Source organism: Thunnus albacares, chromosome 5 (genome assembly GCF_914725855.1).
Source record: "Thunnus albacares chromosome 5, fThuAlb1.1, whole genome shotgun sequence".
In the NCBI taxonomy this organism is placed as follows: Eukaryota; Metazoa; Chordata; class Actinopteri; order Scombriformes; family Scombridae; genus Thunnus; species Thunnus albacares.
This window is the reverse complement of record NC_058110.1, coordinates 19,317,610-19,335,271: the sequence shown is the minus strand read 5'-3', so window position 1 is coordinate 19,335,271 and position 17,662 is coordinate 19,317,610. Positions and strand designations below refer to the sequence as shown.

General features: G+C 41.2%; 1 protein-coding gene across 2 annotated transcripts; it reads left to right on the top strand.

Moving 5' to 3' along the window:
- The first annotated feature begins 8,815 nt into the window (after positions 1-8,815).
- Positions 8,816-15,971, top strand: LOC122982382 (potassium voltage-gated channel subfamily A member 3). 2 transcript variants are annotated; one of them, XM_044351639.1, is made up of 3 exons: positions 8,816-11,910; positions 13,693-13,767; positions 15,053-15,971. In XM_044351639.1, the coding sequence occupies exon 1, from the start codon at positions 9,002-9,004 to the stop codon at positions 10,595-10,597; it is 1,596 nt and encodes a 531-aa protein (XP_044207574.1). In that variant the 5' UTR covers positions 8,816-9,001; the 3' UTR covers positions 10,598-11,910; positions 13,693-13,767; positions 15,053-15,971. The 2 variants fall into 2 exon arrangements, with proteins under 2 accessions (XP_044207574.1, XP_044207575.1); XM_044351640.1 differs by lacking the exon at positions 15,053-15,971 and adding an exon at positions 14,817-15,036.
- Positions 15,972-17,662: the final 1,691 nt, after the last annotated feature.

Genomic DNA, 17,662 nt, shown 5'->3' with positions numbered 1-17,662 from the left:
CACACACACACCTTCCTTTTCCCTTTTTGTCTATCTGTAAAGCACACAGTGGGGAGAAAGCCACAGTAGAGAAACATGGAAATTGCATTGATGGGTGGCCTACAGTGGAGGCCATCCTTCCCTGAAGTCCCCCACGATGCATTTATGCAGAAGCTAGCCTCTGTTCATTCCCTATAATATTGCATTAAGTGACCCTTTCACCTGCTGATCGACATGAGGACACAAAAAAAGGACAGAACTTAAATAATTTAATTAGAGGGAAAGACAATATCTACAGATTAGTCTGACACAGGTGTTGTACTGGTAGGAAAATGACTTCATTGACTCAACTACTTTTCTTGAGCATATCTACAGCGTAACATGTTTGGCACTGCAATTTTTCAACTTGCTGAAAGGATAACAAAGCCAAAGAGTGCGCATCTGTTTCGCATATTGAAATGAAGAGCGACTTTTACATCGTTTTTAACAGATATTCGATAGATTCTATATTGTTGTATATTCAAAATTCTTTAACTAAGCTGTATTTAAAGCTGCACTTAGCAGCTTTACAGATTGTTGGCTCCATGTGGCTGTGAAAGATAACATTGTAAATTTTCATCACCACCTGAATGTTATTTGACATACAGTATGTAACTTGATGAAACTGTGGATCTTCTGTAGTTAGTCACTGTCCGCAATGACAAAAAATGTATCTGGTTCAACTGTTGTTGGTAAATCTGGTTTTCCCTCAGTGGAGTGCAGGCTCAGTGGTGCTTAGGAAATGGTTTTGTGTTTCACTCTGTTTCAGCCCCATACATTATTGATTTGGGAAAACACTGTGATGAATGTACAGCATCTCCAGCCTCTGTTTTGACCAGGATCTGTTATTTGGTCTGAAAAACAAAAAAACAGGTTTTATTGTGTAAAACATTGCTGCTTTAGCAAATCAATGTGGGAAAACTACAAATGTATACAGCGCTGACTCTATAAGTGTAACATATAATCATCTACTTGTTTTCCCAGGCAAAACCAACACTTAACAACCAAAACAATTTAGCACATTTTTTTAAATTGATTTGTGTCTGAAATTGAATCATGTGGTAGTTAAGAATGGAAGTTCATCCCGTAAGACAGTACGCCTCTGAGGATGCATATCTCACTGCTGCATGTACCAGCAATCATCTGGACCAACTGGGGACACGGTGGCTTACCTCAGCAGAGGCTTGGTGGAAAAGCAGACAGCGGCACAGAGAGGAACGTGTCAAACAGAGGTGAACTGTAAACACAGATGGGTACAAATATGTTTCATTTATAAAAAACAAAACAAAACAAAAAAACATTCCCCCAACAAATGTATCAAAATACATAAACAAGCACTTGCAACAGTGAACCCATTCAGTTACTCTGTCAAAATACATAATAAAATATTGCATAGCATAAAATCATGAAATAAGATCAGAGGACTGCACAATAACATAGGTCAGTATGTTATGAAATACATTTTTCTTCTTCAAAAGCATCACATTATTGCACCAGATCAGCCACAAAGAGATTGTGCAAAAAAGTAATATATTACAAAATCTAATATACAGAAAATGTGTGTTTCTTCCCTTGGTGCTCATGAAAGTAAAGAAAATAAAATAAAGGTATGCAGCAGAGAGAGGGAGCGAAAAAAGGAGATTATGTATTGTGCCTCCAAGGAGAGGACAGAAAAGTTAGGCAGATGAGAAAAAAGATTATAAGGTGTGGAATGAGAGAAGTGGAGGTGAGAGACAAGGAGTGGGAGAAGATGAGGTGAGAAATGAAGTGTGAGCCAGTCAACGTGGGAAAGGGGGGGGGGATGTGATATGATGTGATGGGGATCTCACATTTCTGCTTTTTTAAAATCCTGAGACCATGGGAGGACATGGCTTCCCCAGCTCTTACCAGATCTGCCATCAAGGGAGACTCATGAAGACTGACAGATGAAGTAAGTAGTCGCGTAATGCAATTATTCAGCAGCTGTTCTCATGGCTGTACCTCTTACTTCTTCTGATTCTCTGGTCTGAGAAAGATTTGATTTCTAAGGAGGGTCTAACTGGGGCAGAACACAGATACAAACACTCTAATTAATAGATAATTACAAGGCTTTATAATTCATCAAAGTCCTGCATAGTCTCCAGAGTTTCAATACAGATAAAACATTAGAGTCCTCAGTTCAATCAACCTCAGCCTCGCAGTATTTTCTCTTCCACATTTGAAGGGTTTTTCATGTTTCTGTCCTCATTCTGGGTATAAATGGAGGTGGTGGTGGTGGTTGTGAAACAGGGAAGCCCCTCTCTCTCGCTGCTGCAGCTGATATGCTCTGGTGGGACTGTATCTATTATGCATACACATTGCCTACCGCTACATCTTCATATTTATGACACACCAGTCATGCTGGATGTCTCCAGAAACCTTCACTGGATCCAAGTCAACCTGAAGAGCAGAATCCTTTGAAGTGGCAAAGTCAGATTAAAGATGTTGGAAAAGTATAGCAAAGTAAAGACTGGTCTTCTGTGTGTGTTTGTATGTTTTTTCATGTGTTGGTCCACATGAATGCTTTACCTGCACGGCCACTGTTTGTTTATCTCTTTGTCTCCACCCAGCTCGCAGAGATCATCATCAGGCTCAAACAATAACAGAGTGCCACAGCCAGATGATCTTCAGCCATATTTCTCCCTCTCCCCTTGCTTTTTGTCTGTCTCCACCATCCCTCTCTCCGTTGCCGGGGTTACAGCAGGACCTGATGCAGTCAGGCTTTGTTCTACAGATGGCCCTGTCCTTGCTCTTCCTCTCTGTCATGTGCAGCTGCACTCTTGCAGTGATATCTAATAGTTATGCTAATATGAGCAGTTGATTAATTAGTCCACACACTCAGGTGCTTTGTCCATATGGGCCTCCTCTTCATTTGTGGATATTTGGATTATAGCCCCCCTGTGTGCTTTTCCTGTTTATGTATGTGTGGATAGGAAGAGGATGTGGGATAGGTCACTGGCTGAGAAACAGGAAGATACTGCTCGTAAAAATGAAGTGATTAGAATCTGGAGCCAATTTATCATATACAGTAGATTACTAGTGGATTTAATTAGTTGTATATGGAGTAATAAAGAGTCATGACTATGGTTGCCATTGCATCTCAGAATAGCATATCAGGCTAGTTTATTAGCAGTAACAATTACGATAATAATAAGAATAGCTTTTCTCATTGAAAAAAAAAAAGTAGAGGTTACAAATGCAGATATTACTATGTAAATCACCCATGAAGTCAACATATAAATTACACTCCGAATACTGTTCCCTTGTTAATAAAAGATGTCTGACTTTCTCTTTGATTCTCTGACATTAGTCCTCCTGTCATTCCCTAAGTCCTCTCCTGGGGAATATAACCAGAGACACACTTAAACTTTCTCCGCAGCTCAAGGGAGACGTGACGAAGCAACATTTACATCCATAGCCTCACTGACAGGATGTTTCAGCACCATCCTGTCACATCCTCCACGGAAGTTTCCCCTTCATACAATGAAGCCTGTCTTTGAGATTTATATGTTCACACATGCTCAAACGTATCATTACCATTTGATCCTTTTCCCTCCTGTGAGTGGCTTTATCTTTGAACCTATGATGCAAAACCACATAAAGCAATAGTACAATTTGTAACAGCTGTTAGACTCACTGTGAAGATAAGAAAAACCCTCCAAGAACACCTTATGAGGAAAAAAACTTAAGAAACCCTTGCTGGGCTGGTTCAAAGATGATCCTCCTCCAAGATGGCTGCATGTAAACAGATGCCAGAACAAAACAAAAACTGGGCTGTAGCATAGCTTAATTAGATAAAAAGGAAGTAAATAAGCTTCCTTTTTATAAGCTAAACATCGAGTAAAACAGATGCTCCATTAGAGCAGCTGTGGCAAAAGGTGGTTGGTGGTAAACAGTCAAATGTGAGTATTTCCTGATGAGATCAAACAGCAAATTTTTAGTCACTAATGCACATGTAGTCTACTTGTGGGGTAAGAGCCATCAACCACACATAAATGCTGACCTGTAGACGTTGGGACAGGTTGCCGGATACGTGATCCACATGCTTGGTTTTCTCTTAAAGACATTAACTTCACCCTTTTCCAGGAACTGTGTGAATGGAGACTGCTGTGCATCCCTTACAGAAGATCCAAACCAGCCCATTTTCTCAAGTGCAACCAGATGTCCATGACCTCAGCCAGCTGAGCTGTTCTTCCTGCAAAAATGACCCATTTCCCCCTCACATGTTCTCTGGGCCTGTTTCAATGCCTTTCACACAGCCACATTCCAGTTTCAGGCATTCAAGTGCAATGTGCAAGGTAGCCTAATTTCGTAGGTTAATAAGGGAGTTGGGGTGGTCCTATATTTAACATGGAGAGTGGAAACCACATTAAAAGGCCCTTTGGCTGTCCCTGAGCTGTTTCCCTGTGGACCAACTGGCCCTTTTAATACAAGACAGCTTCAATGTGGCCTCAATAGGAAAACAGGCTCTTCACACAGAGAGTTGTCAAAAATTAAACTCTCAGCCCCAGAATAGGACTCTGACTGTGACTGCAGCCTTTAACTAATTTCAATTTCTTCCCCTTGTATCTATTAGATTGTTCCTTTTATGTTTCTGACAACCAGAGGGTTGTGCTTCCAGTACTGGGTTGAACAGATCTCAGTTCAGTTTCAATGCATTTTTGGAACCAATGTCACTGAAATTTTAATCTTAAAAAAAGTAGCAATACCACAATGTATAAACACTCCATTACAAGTAACAGCCCTGCATTCAAAATATTACATAGGTATAATCAACAAATGTACTTACCGTATCAAATGTATTTATTATGTCCATTACATGATGATTTAAGGGCTACACTATTTAATCAAATTTCCTTAATTTCTGATTATTTTTTCTGGATGAATGATTACAAAAAAACTTGAGCTGTGTTTCAGGAAGGGAATCTTTTTTGTAGCTTATTTTATTTGTAGATCTCGGTACAGAAGCAATTTTTTTTTTTTTTTTTGCAATGTAATGTAAGAGGTGTTGTTCTTGTCTATTTTTGACAAATGTTTCACTACTGCAGCTGTTTTGGTATCCTGTCAGTCCATGTGGGCTGACACAATAAATAAATAAAAAATATATAAATAAATAACTATTATGCAAGAGAATGGCCTTTGTCAGAGTTACATTATCATACAACAATAAAGGTTATTATTATTAAGTCATAAACATTTAAGCAGCATTTTAATATTGGATCATGTCAAGTTGAAGCTAATTTTAACAATGTTATATACTGTTTAATCTGTAACAATGCATTGTATTTCATAAACTCTTTAAATCTTTATCTAAAAAGTAACTAATCAAAACAGCTGACAATAAATTCAGTGGGATAAAAAGTACAATATTTCCCCTTGATATGTAGTGAGGTAGAAGTGTAAAGTGGTGGGAAATTAAAGTCCTCAATTAAAATACAAGTGCCTCTAAATTGTAATTAAGTATGGTACTTGTGTAAATGTGATAACTTACAAATTGCTGGTTAACAATAATTTGACATTCTAATGAGTAGGTCTAAATTATGAGGGAATGTATGAACAACAAGTTAAATAGCTAACATGATTTTGGGTTCAGTTAGAGTCTATTGGAAATATATTAAAGTTTTTGGACTGCATCTAAAAGTTAATAGAATATCTGTCTGTGTCTCTGGAGACTCGCTTCCCATCCATTTTCTAAATGCAAAAACCACAATTGGTGCCCCCCTGTGGTAGTATCTAAAAAGTAACTGCAGCATTAGATTGTGGTCTAGGTTGGGATAAAGGTTAGCAGTTGTCATCACAGTTAAGGTAAACCTGTACTATCCTTACAAGTACAGTGCAAATACAACACTAGTTTTTTGTGTGAGGGTGGGACTCTATTTGTCAGGTTGGGTATTGACATACATTGGCCATGTTGATAGGGGACTTCTCAGATTAGTCCGGTCATTCAATGTTTGTTTAATTTAATCTGGAGGAAGCAGATGTTCATGAGCGCCTAACACAGTCATCTCTCACAATTAGCCCAAGGTCCCTTTCCTCCTTTCCTCCCTTCCTCCTTTTGGTGTTGTGTTCCCTCCACTTGTTGATATGTGGTCTGAGTGTGTGTGTGTTTGTGTGTTTGTGTGTGCATGCCTTACTGTGATGTACAGAGTATGAAAGTAAAACACACTTTTTTCAAGGTGGACCCCATCTGTGAAAGACATCAGAGGAGCTGACTAAAAGTGAGCTGCTGGAGGTTTTATGACAGGTTTGGTATGTTCTTTGTTGAGCAGATTCAAGTCAACTTTCAGGCTTCCTCTTTCTCATTTTATTCTAAGCTCACATATCCACCACCATCCACCCACTTACACCCACCCACACACACACACACACAGGGGTGCATACACAAGTGTTTGGCATTAACAATATTATATTTGAAGACTTTCTACTGACTACATTTATCCCCAGACCCAGAGCAGCCCTTTGTAGAAGTGAGGACCAGCACAAATGTCCTCACCTTGGGGGATTGTCCTCATTTCCTCTGACCTTGTAAGGAAGTTTTAGACTCATTTATAATGGGAGATCCCCTTAAACCTCTAACTTTCCCCTACTTGCATTGCATCCCGTGTAGGTGGTGCTTCACTGACCACACAGGTACTCAAATTCACAGTTGGCAAAAATTCTGAATAAAGAAGGAGGCTGCATGTAGGTCAACATTTGTTTATTTGTGAATGATCTAATTTCATCACCAATGTTCTCATTTTAAAATGATTAAGAAATCTGGCACATCTTAGACCACTGAAGGCCAGCAACTGAGGGGTTTCTTTAGTTAGTCTGTCCCTACATGTGAATTTTTTTGTGTGGATGTTGAGGAAAAACATGCTCCCATTCTACAAAAAAGTGGAACTGTCATACAGGAAGCAGCCAAGAGAAAACACTTGTAACCCAAAACACTGAATGTCCAGATTAAGGTATGGATAGTGTTTAAAGGTTAAAATCTCATCAGTTGGCAGGTTGGAGTTTTAAACATTTCTAGGTGGCAGAGCAACTCTGGAGGCAAAATAATGATATTGTTGAGTTAAACCTTAATGAGTGGTGCTATTTTTTCCCCAAGCAGTAGCTATTGACAAACTTGGCAATACAATGCAGAAATACAAATAGAAATAACAATGACTTTTTGGGACCACTTTATAATATGGCACCCTTTTATAATGCTTTATAGATCAGTTATAATCCATGAATAAGAACAACCTTTGAGTTGTTAGGCAGTGTTAGGCTCTTTGGGTTTATAAACCCTTTATAAAGGGTGCCATATAAGAAAGTGTTTTCCCCAGTTAATACATGACCACAGAATGTATGATCGGCTTGGATAACTAGTGGAGATCACCAATTGCAGCCAATGGCTAGACTTCATAATATCGATTGCCATCTGTATGACCTCTTGTCTTTTACTAGGTTTTATTGTATTTGCTGAAGTGCTTTGGATCCTCGGATATGAACCAACCAATGAGATTGTTTCTGCCTGCAGAAAGCTTTACCTCAGAAATATAAAAAGATTCTTAGTTTGTGGTAGTTTTCATTGGTTTTTCATTTCAGCACCTCGGACAGCAGCCCCCTGGGGTTCACAAAATCCCCGTGACTGGACAGTGAATTTTGAAAACCAAACTAGTATTGGATAATCTGTAGAGGCAGGCGGATCAGAGACTGATTTCTAAAACAATGTATTAATCTATTTGATACTTCACCAGCCTATCTGCTTGTGATGAATCATTGTTATTCATTTTTATAAGTTTCGTCTTGTATTAATGATGACATCTTTGGTCACTTGTCAAGTGGCAAAAATACCTGGTCATTTTTGGCAGCGAATATCATTAAATTCATTCCGTTTGTTTGTGAAGTAGGATAAACATCACTAATGGGCAAAGCGGAGCTTGTAATCTGTGCGAACAAAAACTCGTCACGTTTCAGGTGAGAAAAACGGGAATCTCTCTCTCTCTCTCTCGCTCTCTCTCTCTCTCGCTCTCTCTCTCTCTCTCTCTCTCTCTCTCTTTGTCTTTCTCTGTGATGATGCTCCTGTATTTGCCCTTTTGATATTCACCATATTAGTCCTTAAATATTATATGGGGTTAGCGTCCATGTGTGCCCACGATATCATGATCATTATTATGTCTATATGACATATAGGACGTGGTAGTTCATTCATTCTTTTTCATATTGCTCTTATGTGAGCAACACATTTTCTCTTACACCGACCTGTTCGATCTTTTTCTTTCTTTCCCTTTTCCATCCCTGCCCTCCCTTTTTGTTCCTCTTCACTTGAACACGTACCATCGCCCCTTTCCCCTGGGACGCAGGGATCAAACACTTCAGCTTTCAGGTGGGATGGCAATCATTTCAACAAGATTTCTTTGTGCGTAATTAAGAAAGTAACGACAGTATTATGAACTGTATTCCACCTCCATTCAATTGTGCCATGGCACACCCAAATTCGTTTTTTGAATGAACTAAAGCTGTAACAAAAGGTAATGCTGGTGCGTCTGCCCTGGAAAAATTAGGCTCTGACATATTTATGAGTAGCCCATTTGAAAATGTCCTGTCTGTGGGCAATGACCTTGTTTAAAAATGAGATTGTTTGGACTCTCCTAAGTGTGTGTGTGCATGAGCGCGTGTCTACAAGACGGAGAGAGGGGCAAAGCAAGGCGGGCACGCCCAAACGATGGTGTTGAATGACGCTCGTCTGTTGCTTCTTGTGTACATCGGTGCGTCCTGCGATTGGAGGAAGACGGGAAAGGTACCCAGCGCTGGCGCGCTGTGGGCGGGTGAAAGGCCTGTTTATAAACCCAGATCTTCGCCGTGGGCGGGAACAGCAACGATAGAGAGTGAAAGTGAAGAGCAGGAAGAGAGAGAGAGAGACGGTGGAGGAGACTAGGCTGTGGCGGCGGCTGTGGTTGACCGGGGTTCGCGGAGGGGGCGAGGCGGCCGCCCCTGTATGCGTCTTCATCCGCGCATGGACGACCACCTCAGCCTCCTACAATCACCCCCGCCGAGCGCAACCAAAACCCGGGGCGACAACCTGGTGAACCACGGATACACCGAGACAGAGGCCGACGTGATGACGGTTGTGGCGTGTGACAACATGCTGGAAGAGTCTGCGGCTCTCCCGGGCCACCACTCTCTGGACCGTTATGAACCGGATCACGAATGCTGCGAGAGGGTGGTTATCAACATCTCAGGGTTACGCTTCGAGACTCAACTCAAGACTCTCTCGCAGTTTCCAGAGACGTTGCTGGGGGACCCCAAGAAGAGAATGAGGTACTTTGATCCTCTCAGGAACGAGTACTTTTTCGATCGGAACCGACCCAGTTTTGATGCCATTCTGTATTACTACCAGTCTGGTGGGCGCATCAGAAGACCCGTAAACGTGCCCATTGACATTTTTTCTGAGGAGATCCGCTTCTATGAGCTGGGTGAGGAGGCTATGGAGAAGTTCAGAGAGGATGAGGGCTTCATAAAGGAGGAGGAACGGCCTTTGCCAGATAATGAATTTCAAAGACAGGTGTGGCTGCTTTTTGAATACCCAGAGAGCTCGGGTCCCGCCCGGGGCATAGCGATAGTGTCTGTCCTGGTCATTCTCATCTCCATTGTCATCTTCTGCTTAGAGACATTGCCGGAGTTCAGGGACGAGAATAGGGATCCGATAACTATTGCGCCTGTGATAAATGGCACACTCCCATATTTCATCAGCCCCTTCTCTGACCCATTCTTCGTGGTGGAGACGTTGTGTATCATCTGGTTCTCCTTCGAGCTGCTGGTGCGCTTCTTTGCATGCCCGAGTAAAGCCACGTTCTCAAAAAACATTATGAACATTATTGACATCGTGGCCATCATCCCCTATTTCATCACCCTGGGTACAGAGCTGGCAGAGAGGCAAGGAAATGGACAGCAGGCCATGTCATTGGCCATTCTGCGCGTAATTAGGCTTGTTCGGGTGTTTCGCATCTTCAAACTCTCGCGTCACTCCAAGGGGCTTCAGATTTTAGGACAGACTCTAAAGGCCAGTATGCGTGAACTGGGCCTGCTCATCTTCTTCCTATTCATCGGTGTCATCCTCTTCTCCAGTGCTGTCTACTTTGCTGAGGCAGACGACCCAGATTCGGGTTTCAACAGCATCCCGGACGCATTCTGGTGGGCTGTTGTCACCATGACCACCGTGGGCTACGGGGACATGCACCCCGTGACAATCGGGGGGAAGATTGTGGGGTCTCTGTGCGCAATCGCCGGTGTGCTGACCATTGCTCTGCCTGTACCTGTCATTGTCTCCAATTTCAACTACTTCTACCACAGAGAGACTGAGGGCGAGGAGCAGGCACAATACCTGCACGTGGGCAGCTGTCAGCCTCTGGCAGACACAGAGGAGCTGAGGAAGACTCGGTCCTCTTCCTCACTCAGCAAGAGCGAGTATATGGTGATAGAGGAACACGGGATCAACAGCGCGTTCAAACAGCAGCCCAACTTCCCCACCAACACACAGAACAACTCGCAGAATTGTGTGAACATAAACAAAAAGATTTTCACCGACGTGTAGCCAGTATTAGTCTCATGGCCCTGAACACAGGAAATGGGTGATGTGTCAACACACAGCTGGTTCTGTTGTTGCGCACCAGTGTGTTGAAGCAGCGGTAGATCAGATTAAGAAAAAAAGGAATAAAGAGAGAGAGAAAAAGAAAGAGCAAACCCTGTCTGTTCAGAGACGCTGCTTTGTGCTCCATTCAAAGAATCAGGATTTTTCATTTCAGTGATCTGAATTCATAATTCTCTTCCATTCGCGCCTGGAGAGAAAGAGCTCCTTAAAGTATTAGGCCTGCTATTCCTTTCTGAGTGGGGGAATTGACCTGTTGTGCATTGTGCAATAGCCAGTATATTATCACAACAGGTAGAAATAGACGCTTTATAACTGTGAAAGATGACTGCAAATGTATGCTATACTCGAAGGACACTCACATTGTATTAACATGCGTTATGAGTCGTGATTCGTCAGTCATAGCCTGTGTATAATATTCAGAATCATTTAAATATGTGTGTGTGTTTAAACACATGTAATGTATTAAAAACACAGTTCAGCATATATTATCTCAATTAGACCGTTCTGTGCTCTGCCTTTATTGTGCGTTAAAGTCTAGTCCAAATGCTACTGTCTTTAAAATCAATCCCCTATAATTCCTTGATATTAACTGTCCTGGTAGCTATTTAATGCGTAAACGGCACCATGTAAACACAGGGGCCAGCCGTCTGTCAGTGTGTCATTATCGACGCAAGACACACGTGAGAGAGGAGCAACACAGAGCTCTTTCACGCACACATACAGCGATCAAAGATGGAGCGCGCTTTTCTTTGGATGCCTCAAATATAGCCCGCTGTGATGCAGTCTCCATGGCGACGGTCGTTTCCTCGGTAACCCCAGTCACCGTTGCCATGGCTCCTCTGTTTCCACAGTAACCTCCCAGATGGCTTGGAAGCTATATTGAAGATTATCATCTAAATAGCTTGTCTCCAGTCTGTAATAAGACTGTTTTGTCATCACGTGCGCATCACTCTGCGTGCGTAAAATACAAGCCAAAGCATGCCAGCGCCACTATCGCCAATCAACGAGCCCACTCAGTGATTTACATTGACCCAAAGACAAATTGGAGTAAGGAGGTCTGTTATTAAATTGCCACCATGTACTGCCCCCCCCCAAAAAAACGAACCAGGCTCAACTGGTGCTAAACCCCGAGAAGCGGAAGGAGAGGCAGAGCATAAGGAATTATGAATGGACTGGGAGCACATTGTGTCTGGCTGTCCTGAGTGCGCTACTGCGGGCTATCAGCAGAGGCTGCTGTTCTCCCACTGATAACATTGGTAAGTTCTGAGCACTGTCGTGCCCGTCTCCTTGTGAATTACTCTTTTGCCTGTAGCCATGAGACCAGCGTTTTTACTGTTTGTAGATTTACATAAGTGTTTTATAGACCTGTCAATTCAGGCAGAGCCGATATTGACTTGATTCCCAATCTAGAGAATTACTCTCAAGAGAATGCACCTTATTGAAATGACATGACCTCGACTCTCAGGTGCAGACCAGAACACTGTAGTACAAATATGCGTTTTATAGCTAGTTTTGTTTCTTTTTCTTTCTTTCTTTCTCTCTTTTAGTTTTTCATGTTAATCCTTAACAATACAGTGATGTCTAACCAGCTGCAGATGTGTACATGTTTACATCTCCATCATCCTGACTGTGTACATTATATAGGTTCATGTAGTGTTCCCAGGTTGTCTTTCACCTTCAGCTGACTTTGTCTATAAAATGAGGCATGAAATGGGCACCTACAGCGTGCCCACCCTGCGTGTCTCAGCGCTGCCCCCAGGTGGCCACCATCCCCTACTAACAGAACAGGTGGCTTTGTGACCTCTGTCTTCTTTTGCCAATGACAACACAGAGACACAGAGGTCAAATAACCTTTAGACTATGGTTTGATACTTGTATCACTATTGGATACTTTACTGTTTCTTACCTCTGCTTTGTCAAATGAATACACAAGAGAGTATTTTCTTTTGTGCAGGTTTTATTATGTATTGTATGAGCTAAAAAAAACAACATATTATAATTTGTTTATATTAGTGTGTGAATTGGGTTGAAAATTCTCTTGGCCACAGTGTGAGCCACCACCTCACCTTTTTTCTTGCACCACAGTCTTCTCTTTGAAACTGCTGCACTGCTATCACTGCAGATTTACTGTATGCCTAAATTTATGTTCAGTGTCCTCCCTGAATGTGATTATTCTAACTGAAACAGAGACGATGGTGCGAAGGACATAAGAAATTTAAAAGACAGGATGGGGAATCTATCAAGCAACCATGTGTGTGCACTTGCATTTGTATGGTACTAGAGTAATAATACTTACGCCTCTCCAGTCATGGTTGAGTGATAACAAGGTCATTCTCATTAGCCAGCTTATCCTGAAGGCAAAGTGGGAGGTCCCACAGAATGACCTCTTCATCGATTATTCCTTTCCATGTTGACCCTTGACCTTGACTTCATATTTTTAAGTGAAAACCTCCATACTGGTCATCAGTTAAATGGCTTGCTCATTTCTCAGTTCGAACAAAAAGCTCCAATGAGGAGAAACACTGGTCTATTGATCAGAGATATATTATCCAGGAGACAAGAGCTACTTGTTTGTCATCTAATAAGATTGGTCAGTCTGGAAGCTATTCTCATGGGAATTGGCAGGATGGATTGGCAAAGAGACAAAAACACTGACATAATACATTACCATGCATACTCATCTTTTCAATTCTTATTCTGTCCACCTCTCCTGATGTGCATCTCCACAGCTCACTTGAGTTTCACACTTGTTTCTCCTTACATTTGCTCTTGTTTCTTTAAATTTACTGTAGTGTAGGCATTTAGCTTGTACAGAGTACTTTGCAGTAATTGAGTTTCTCTCCTCTCCTCTTGAGCTGACAGTGTTTACAGTTTGATTTTTGCATGAATGGTAATGAGACAGCAGGGAGAAGCGGAGCAGCCTTGTGTTGTCAACAAGACCACTGAGCTGTGTGATGGGTCTGGCCGCACTGTCCGACTCTAACAATTGTGCTTGTTCTTTTCCCTACCCTCCTCCTCCTCCCCTTTTACTCTCTCAGGTGAAAGCTGTTCCATTTTTCTTCTCAGACCTCCTGGAACCCCCGATGACCCCAATCAGACAGCCTCCCATACAGGTTAATAGACTATATTTGATAAGGAGAGTCAATATGACATGACTGAACTTCAATTAACATTCACTGAAAATCACTGATAAAGGTTTTCTCATTATTAAAGGATAGGTTCACAATTTTTTAAAGTCTGTCTTAAAACAACAGTCCCATATGAACACTGAAAGATGTTTTGCTCACTGTAATCATTCATCCTGTTCATTCTGGCTATTGCAGTTTTTCTCAATCGCTTACACACTATGACTGGGACAGTTAACTAAAAATCCTAAACCATGACGCCATCTACCAAAAGACAGACCCATTTCCAAAAACTATAAACACCATTCCCGTTTTCACTCATGTGCTCAAATGTGCTCATTTAGAAATCACTGGCATTCAATATCATTAACTCAAGTCATCACAGCTGGAACCCAATTAACCCAATTAACCCTACCCAATTCTGCAGGTGGAAACACTAAGAGTCAAAACTGTTCACACACCAATCAGAAGCTCAGGATAGATAGATAAAAGGGCCATGGGTCATTTCACTTGATTTGGAACAATGGATCCACAAACAATGGATTCTATTGGTTTATACTGGTAAATACATGAAAATGATTTTACTGTATTCATGTAAAGAATACAGTTCATCATATAAAGAAGTTGTTCTAGGGGGAAAATCATAAGCACCATGATTCATTGCAGTTACAGGTTTTTACTGTAGTGTTTTTAATTGATCTCACCAGTGTGTAACCAGCTATTTTCTAGTGTGTATATGTGTGTATTTGATGGCTTTTGTGTCATTTCTGAAGGCAAAGTTTGGTTTAGATGTAAGATTACATGGTTTTGAGTGGAGAGTTTGGTTTTGACATGGAAATTTGAAGTTAGTGAAGATGAGTGTGCAGTTAAACAAGAGTTTTGGGAAATTGAGCATAATTTCAAGAAATTCGTCTTAGCAATCAAGAAAAACTGTAAAAGATAACTTTCAGCCATCTGAGTTAGACAAATGAAGTGGATATCTTCCAAAGTTACATTTGTTTTAGTATAAAATTCCCTCTTTGTGTTTCCTCGGACAGCGTCTCCATATTGAGCTGCAGCAGAAGTATAGTAACAAAAAGAGGGAATTTGGTACAAAAAAGACGATAACGTTGAAAGACATCTGGTTGATTTGATACGGTAATAACGGTAATGGTAATAAAAAGCTATTTGAGCTTGAATATTGCTTTAAAACAGACTTAAAAAATTGTGAACTTACAGTATCTGATAAAGATTAATAGCACATTAACCTGCAGTGACCCTTTTTTCTCCTTAGGGATGCTATAACTCTGGTCTTCCTGTTGGGCCAGATGGGCCAAAGTTAAGAATTGAGACAGAACTCCCACTGGATCAATTTTTCTTCCCCTTGCCCTCTTCCTCCTGACTGGTGTCTTCAAACCTGGACTTCTAAAAAGATGTGCCTAGCAGTTCTCCCCCTCCAGTGGATCACCACTCAATCCAAAATTCAGGAAATGCAAGAATTAACAAAAATAACAGTTGTAAATACTCCACTTATGGTTTTGTAGCCGCAGTTTTATGACTGCTTCTGTTCTGGAGTTAACGCACTGTGAGTGGATCACAGGATCAAACGTGATTCAGGCAGTGACAGAATTCAGCTGGAACTGTGTTACGGACTCTGACATTTCACCATACTGCTTTCTCTATGAAATTCAAAAGGACAGATTCAGGAAATAGCCAGCAGTTTTGTAAAGCACATTTAATTCCTGGGATTTACAAGGATTTCTACATTCTGTATTCATGTTTCTGGGAACTGATATTCCATTACGGACAATAACTGACAAACAGCTTTTGCTTCCAGTCAAAAGTGGCAAAAACTGAGGCCGGTCGTGATTTGCTGATATGAAACTGTGATACAAATCAAAGACTGTTAGCCATATGCCTTTGTTAGCCCTGTGCGCTCTGTATTGCTAATATGTGAAACACACACATATGTACATACATGTGCTGGTTGCTGCTATTCCCCTGACCTACACATGGAGAACAATACAAAGGCATGCACACAAACACAGACACACGCACACGTATACGCAAGCCTGTGGAAGGCTCTCTTTTTTTTCCCAGAGTGCACTGGTGTTTTTTGGGATGGGGCAGAATGTTGTCAGGGGAAGACTGTGTATGTCAGTATTTGTTCTGTGTTATTCTGTGCTGTCTTAAACATGACTCATATAAAGAGATTATGAGTTGTACTGTCTTTATTTGACAGGAGCTGCAGCCTGCTTTCACTCAATTATCTAGAAAATGTTACTCACTTATGTCTTGGGGAATATCTAGGTCTATTATAGACCTTATTATCTATTCTGTGTACAGTCAGTATGTTTCAATCATGTCAACTATGACCAGAGTGGGTTGAAACAACATAACCCATGTGGTTGTTTGTGTGCAGTTAATCCTCTTCTCTTATTCACTCCAATATGTTGTTATTCATTAAAAGCAACCTATTCCATTTTAATCATTAACATGATAAATTGTTTACAGTAAGCCATTAGATCAGGTGGTTCCAGTACTCATACAATATATGATCTGTGGTTTTGCACATGATAAAAGAAATAGTGACACATTTTTAATGGTTTAATCATTCAATATTGTCCTCATTTCCTGAGTAAATTGGAGCATTAGTATCCAGAAAATGCTGTTGACATACAGGAAATATCACTGATTAACAAGTGTTTCCCATGTAGAGACTGTGACAGTGAGTCTTTTAGTAGGGAAACCACACTGACTCGCAGCCCTTTAGACAGCTGGTGACAGAGAAACACACACACTTGTACAGCAGAAATCTCTACTGTAGTTCTGAAGAGACAGAACAAAGGAACCTCTCTGTAAAAGGATAACCAAGCCAGTGGAAAACTTCATCATCTCTCTGCCGGGGAGATAAATATTAACATTCTAGCAGAGGTTTACAGCCATCACACTGTCATGCTGTGCAAGAGCAAGTGTGCTTTATTGCTCCAGTGAGCCCACCAGCTTGCAAATAACTCTGCCATCTCCCTCGGCTTTTGTGTGGCCGTGAGTATCAAACTATGTGATGCATAGATGGAATGTGAAGATGTATCTAGATTAAATACTCCCCAGTACAGCACAATTATGGACAAATCGAACCTACACTGTTTTCTGGCTCTTTTCCTGATATTTTCTTTTTCTCTCTCTTTGGTTTTTATTGTTAAACAGGTTAATGAAAGGTACACAACCACCTTCGAGATCACAAAAAAAAAGTACCTGCATATGATGTCATGAAAGCTCACCACCAGCCATGTCGCTACAATAGGAAATCTCCATAGCAACAAGGGAGGGTTGTTGGTAAGATAAAGAGAATGACCATACAGACCAGATACAGCCCTCTGCAGGTGCATTGGAGGGATCACCACTTAAGCTGTTTGTATCAGTGTCAACTGCTGCAGCGTTAACACACACACAGCCTCTGAGAGGGCAGGGGTTGGCCGTGTATCATCTGTGTCTGTGTGTGTTTATGGGTATTGTATATGTGTGTCTCTGGCAGAGGAACAGCATACTGCCCTACAGGCGGACTGGGTCTCACCATGCAGGGACTCCATTTGACAGCAGGTCTAAGTGGAGTTAAGACAATGCCAGCAGAGATATTATGGAGCCAAATGCCAACAACAGCTAATGAGGAAAGTGTGATGGAATGACTTTAAAGTGCTAAACAAGGCACATTATAAGAGACCTGCGTTTCAGCATCTTTAAATGAATTTAGCTTCTTAACATGTTGTTTTAATTATGTTCCTGACATACATAACAAAAGATAGCAATAAGATAAAACCATTAATCTCTGGGCTACACTGTATGCTGTAAACATAGGCCTACTATATGAACATGCACACATATATATTGATTCACTCATTCGTGT

Excerpts from the sequence above, each read along its gene's own strand:
- LOC122982382 (XM_044351639.1), top strand. The coding sequence starts at position 9,002 with ATGCGTCTTCATCCGCGCATGGACGACCACCTCAGCCTCCTACAATCA.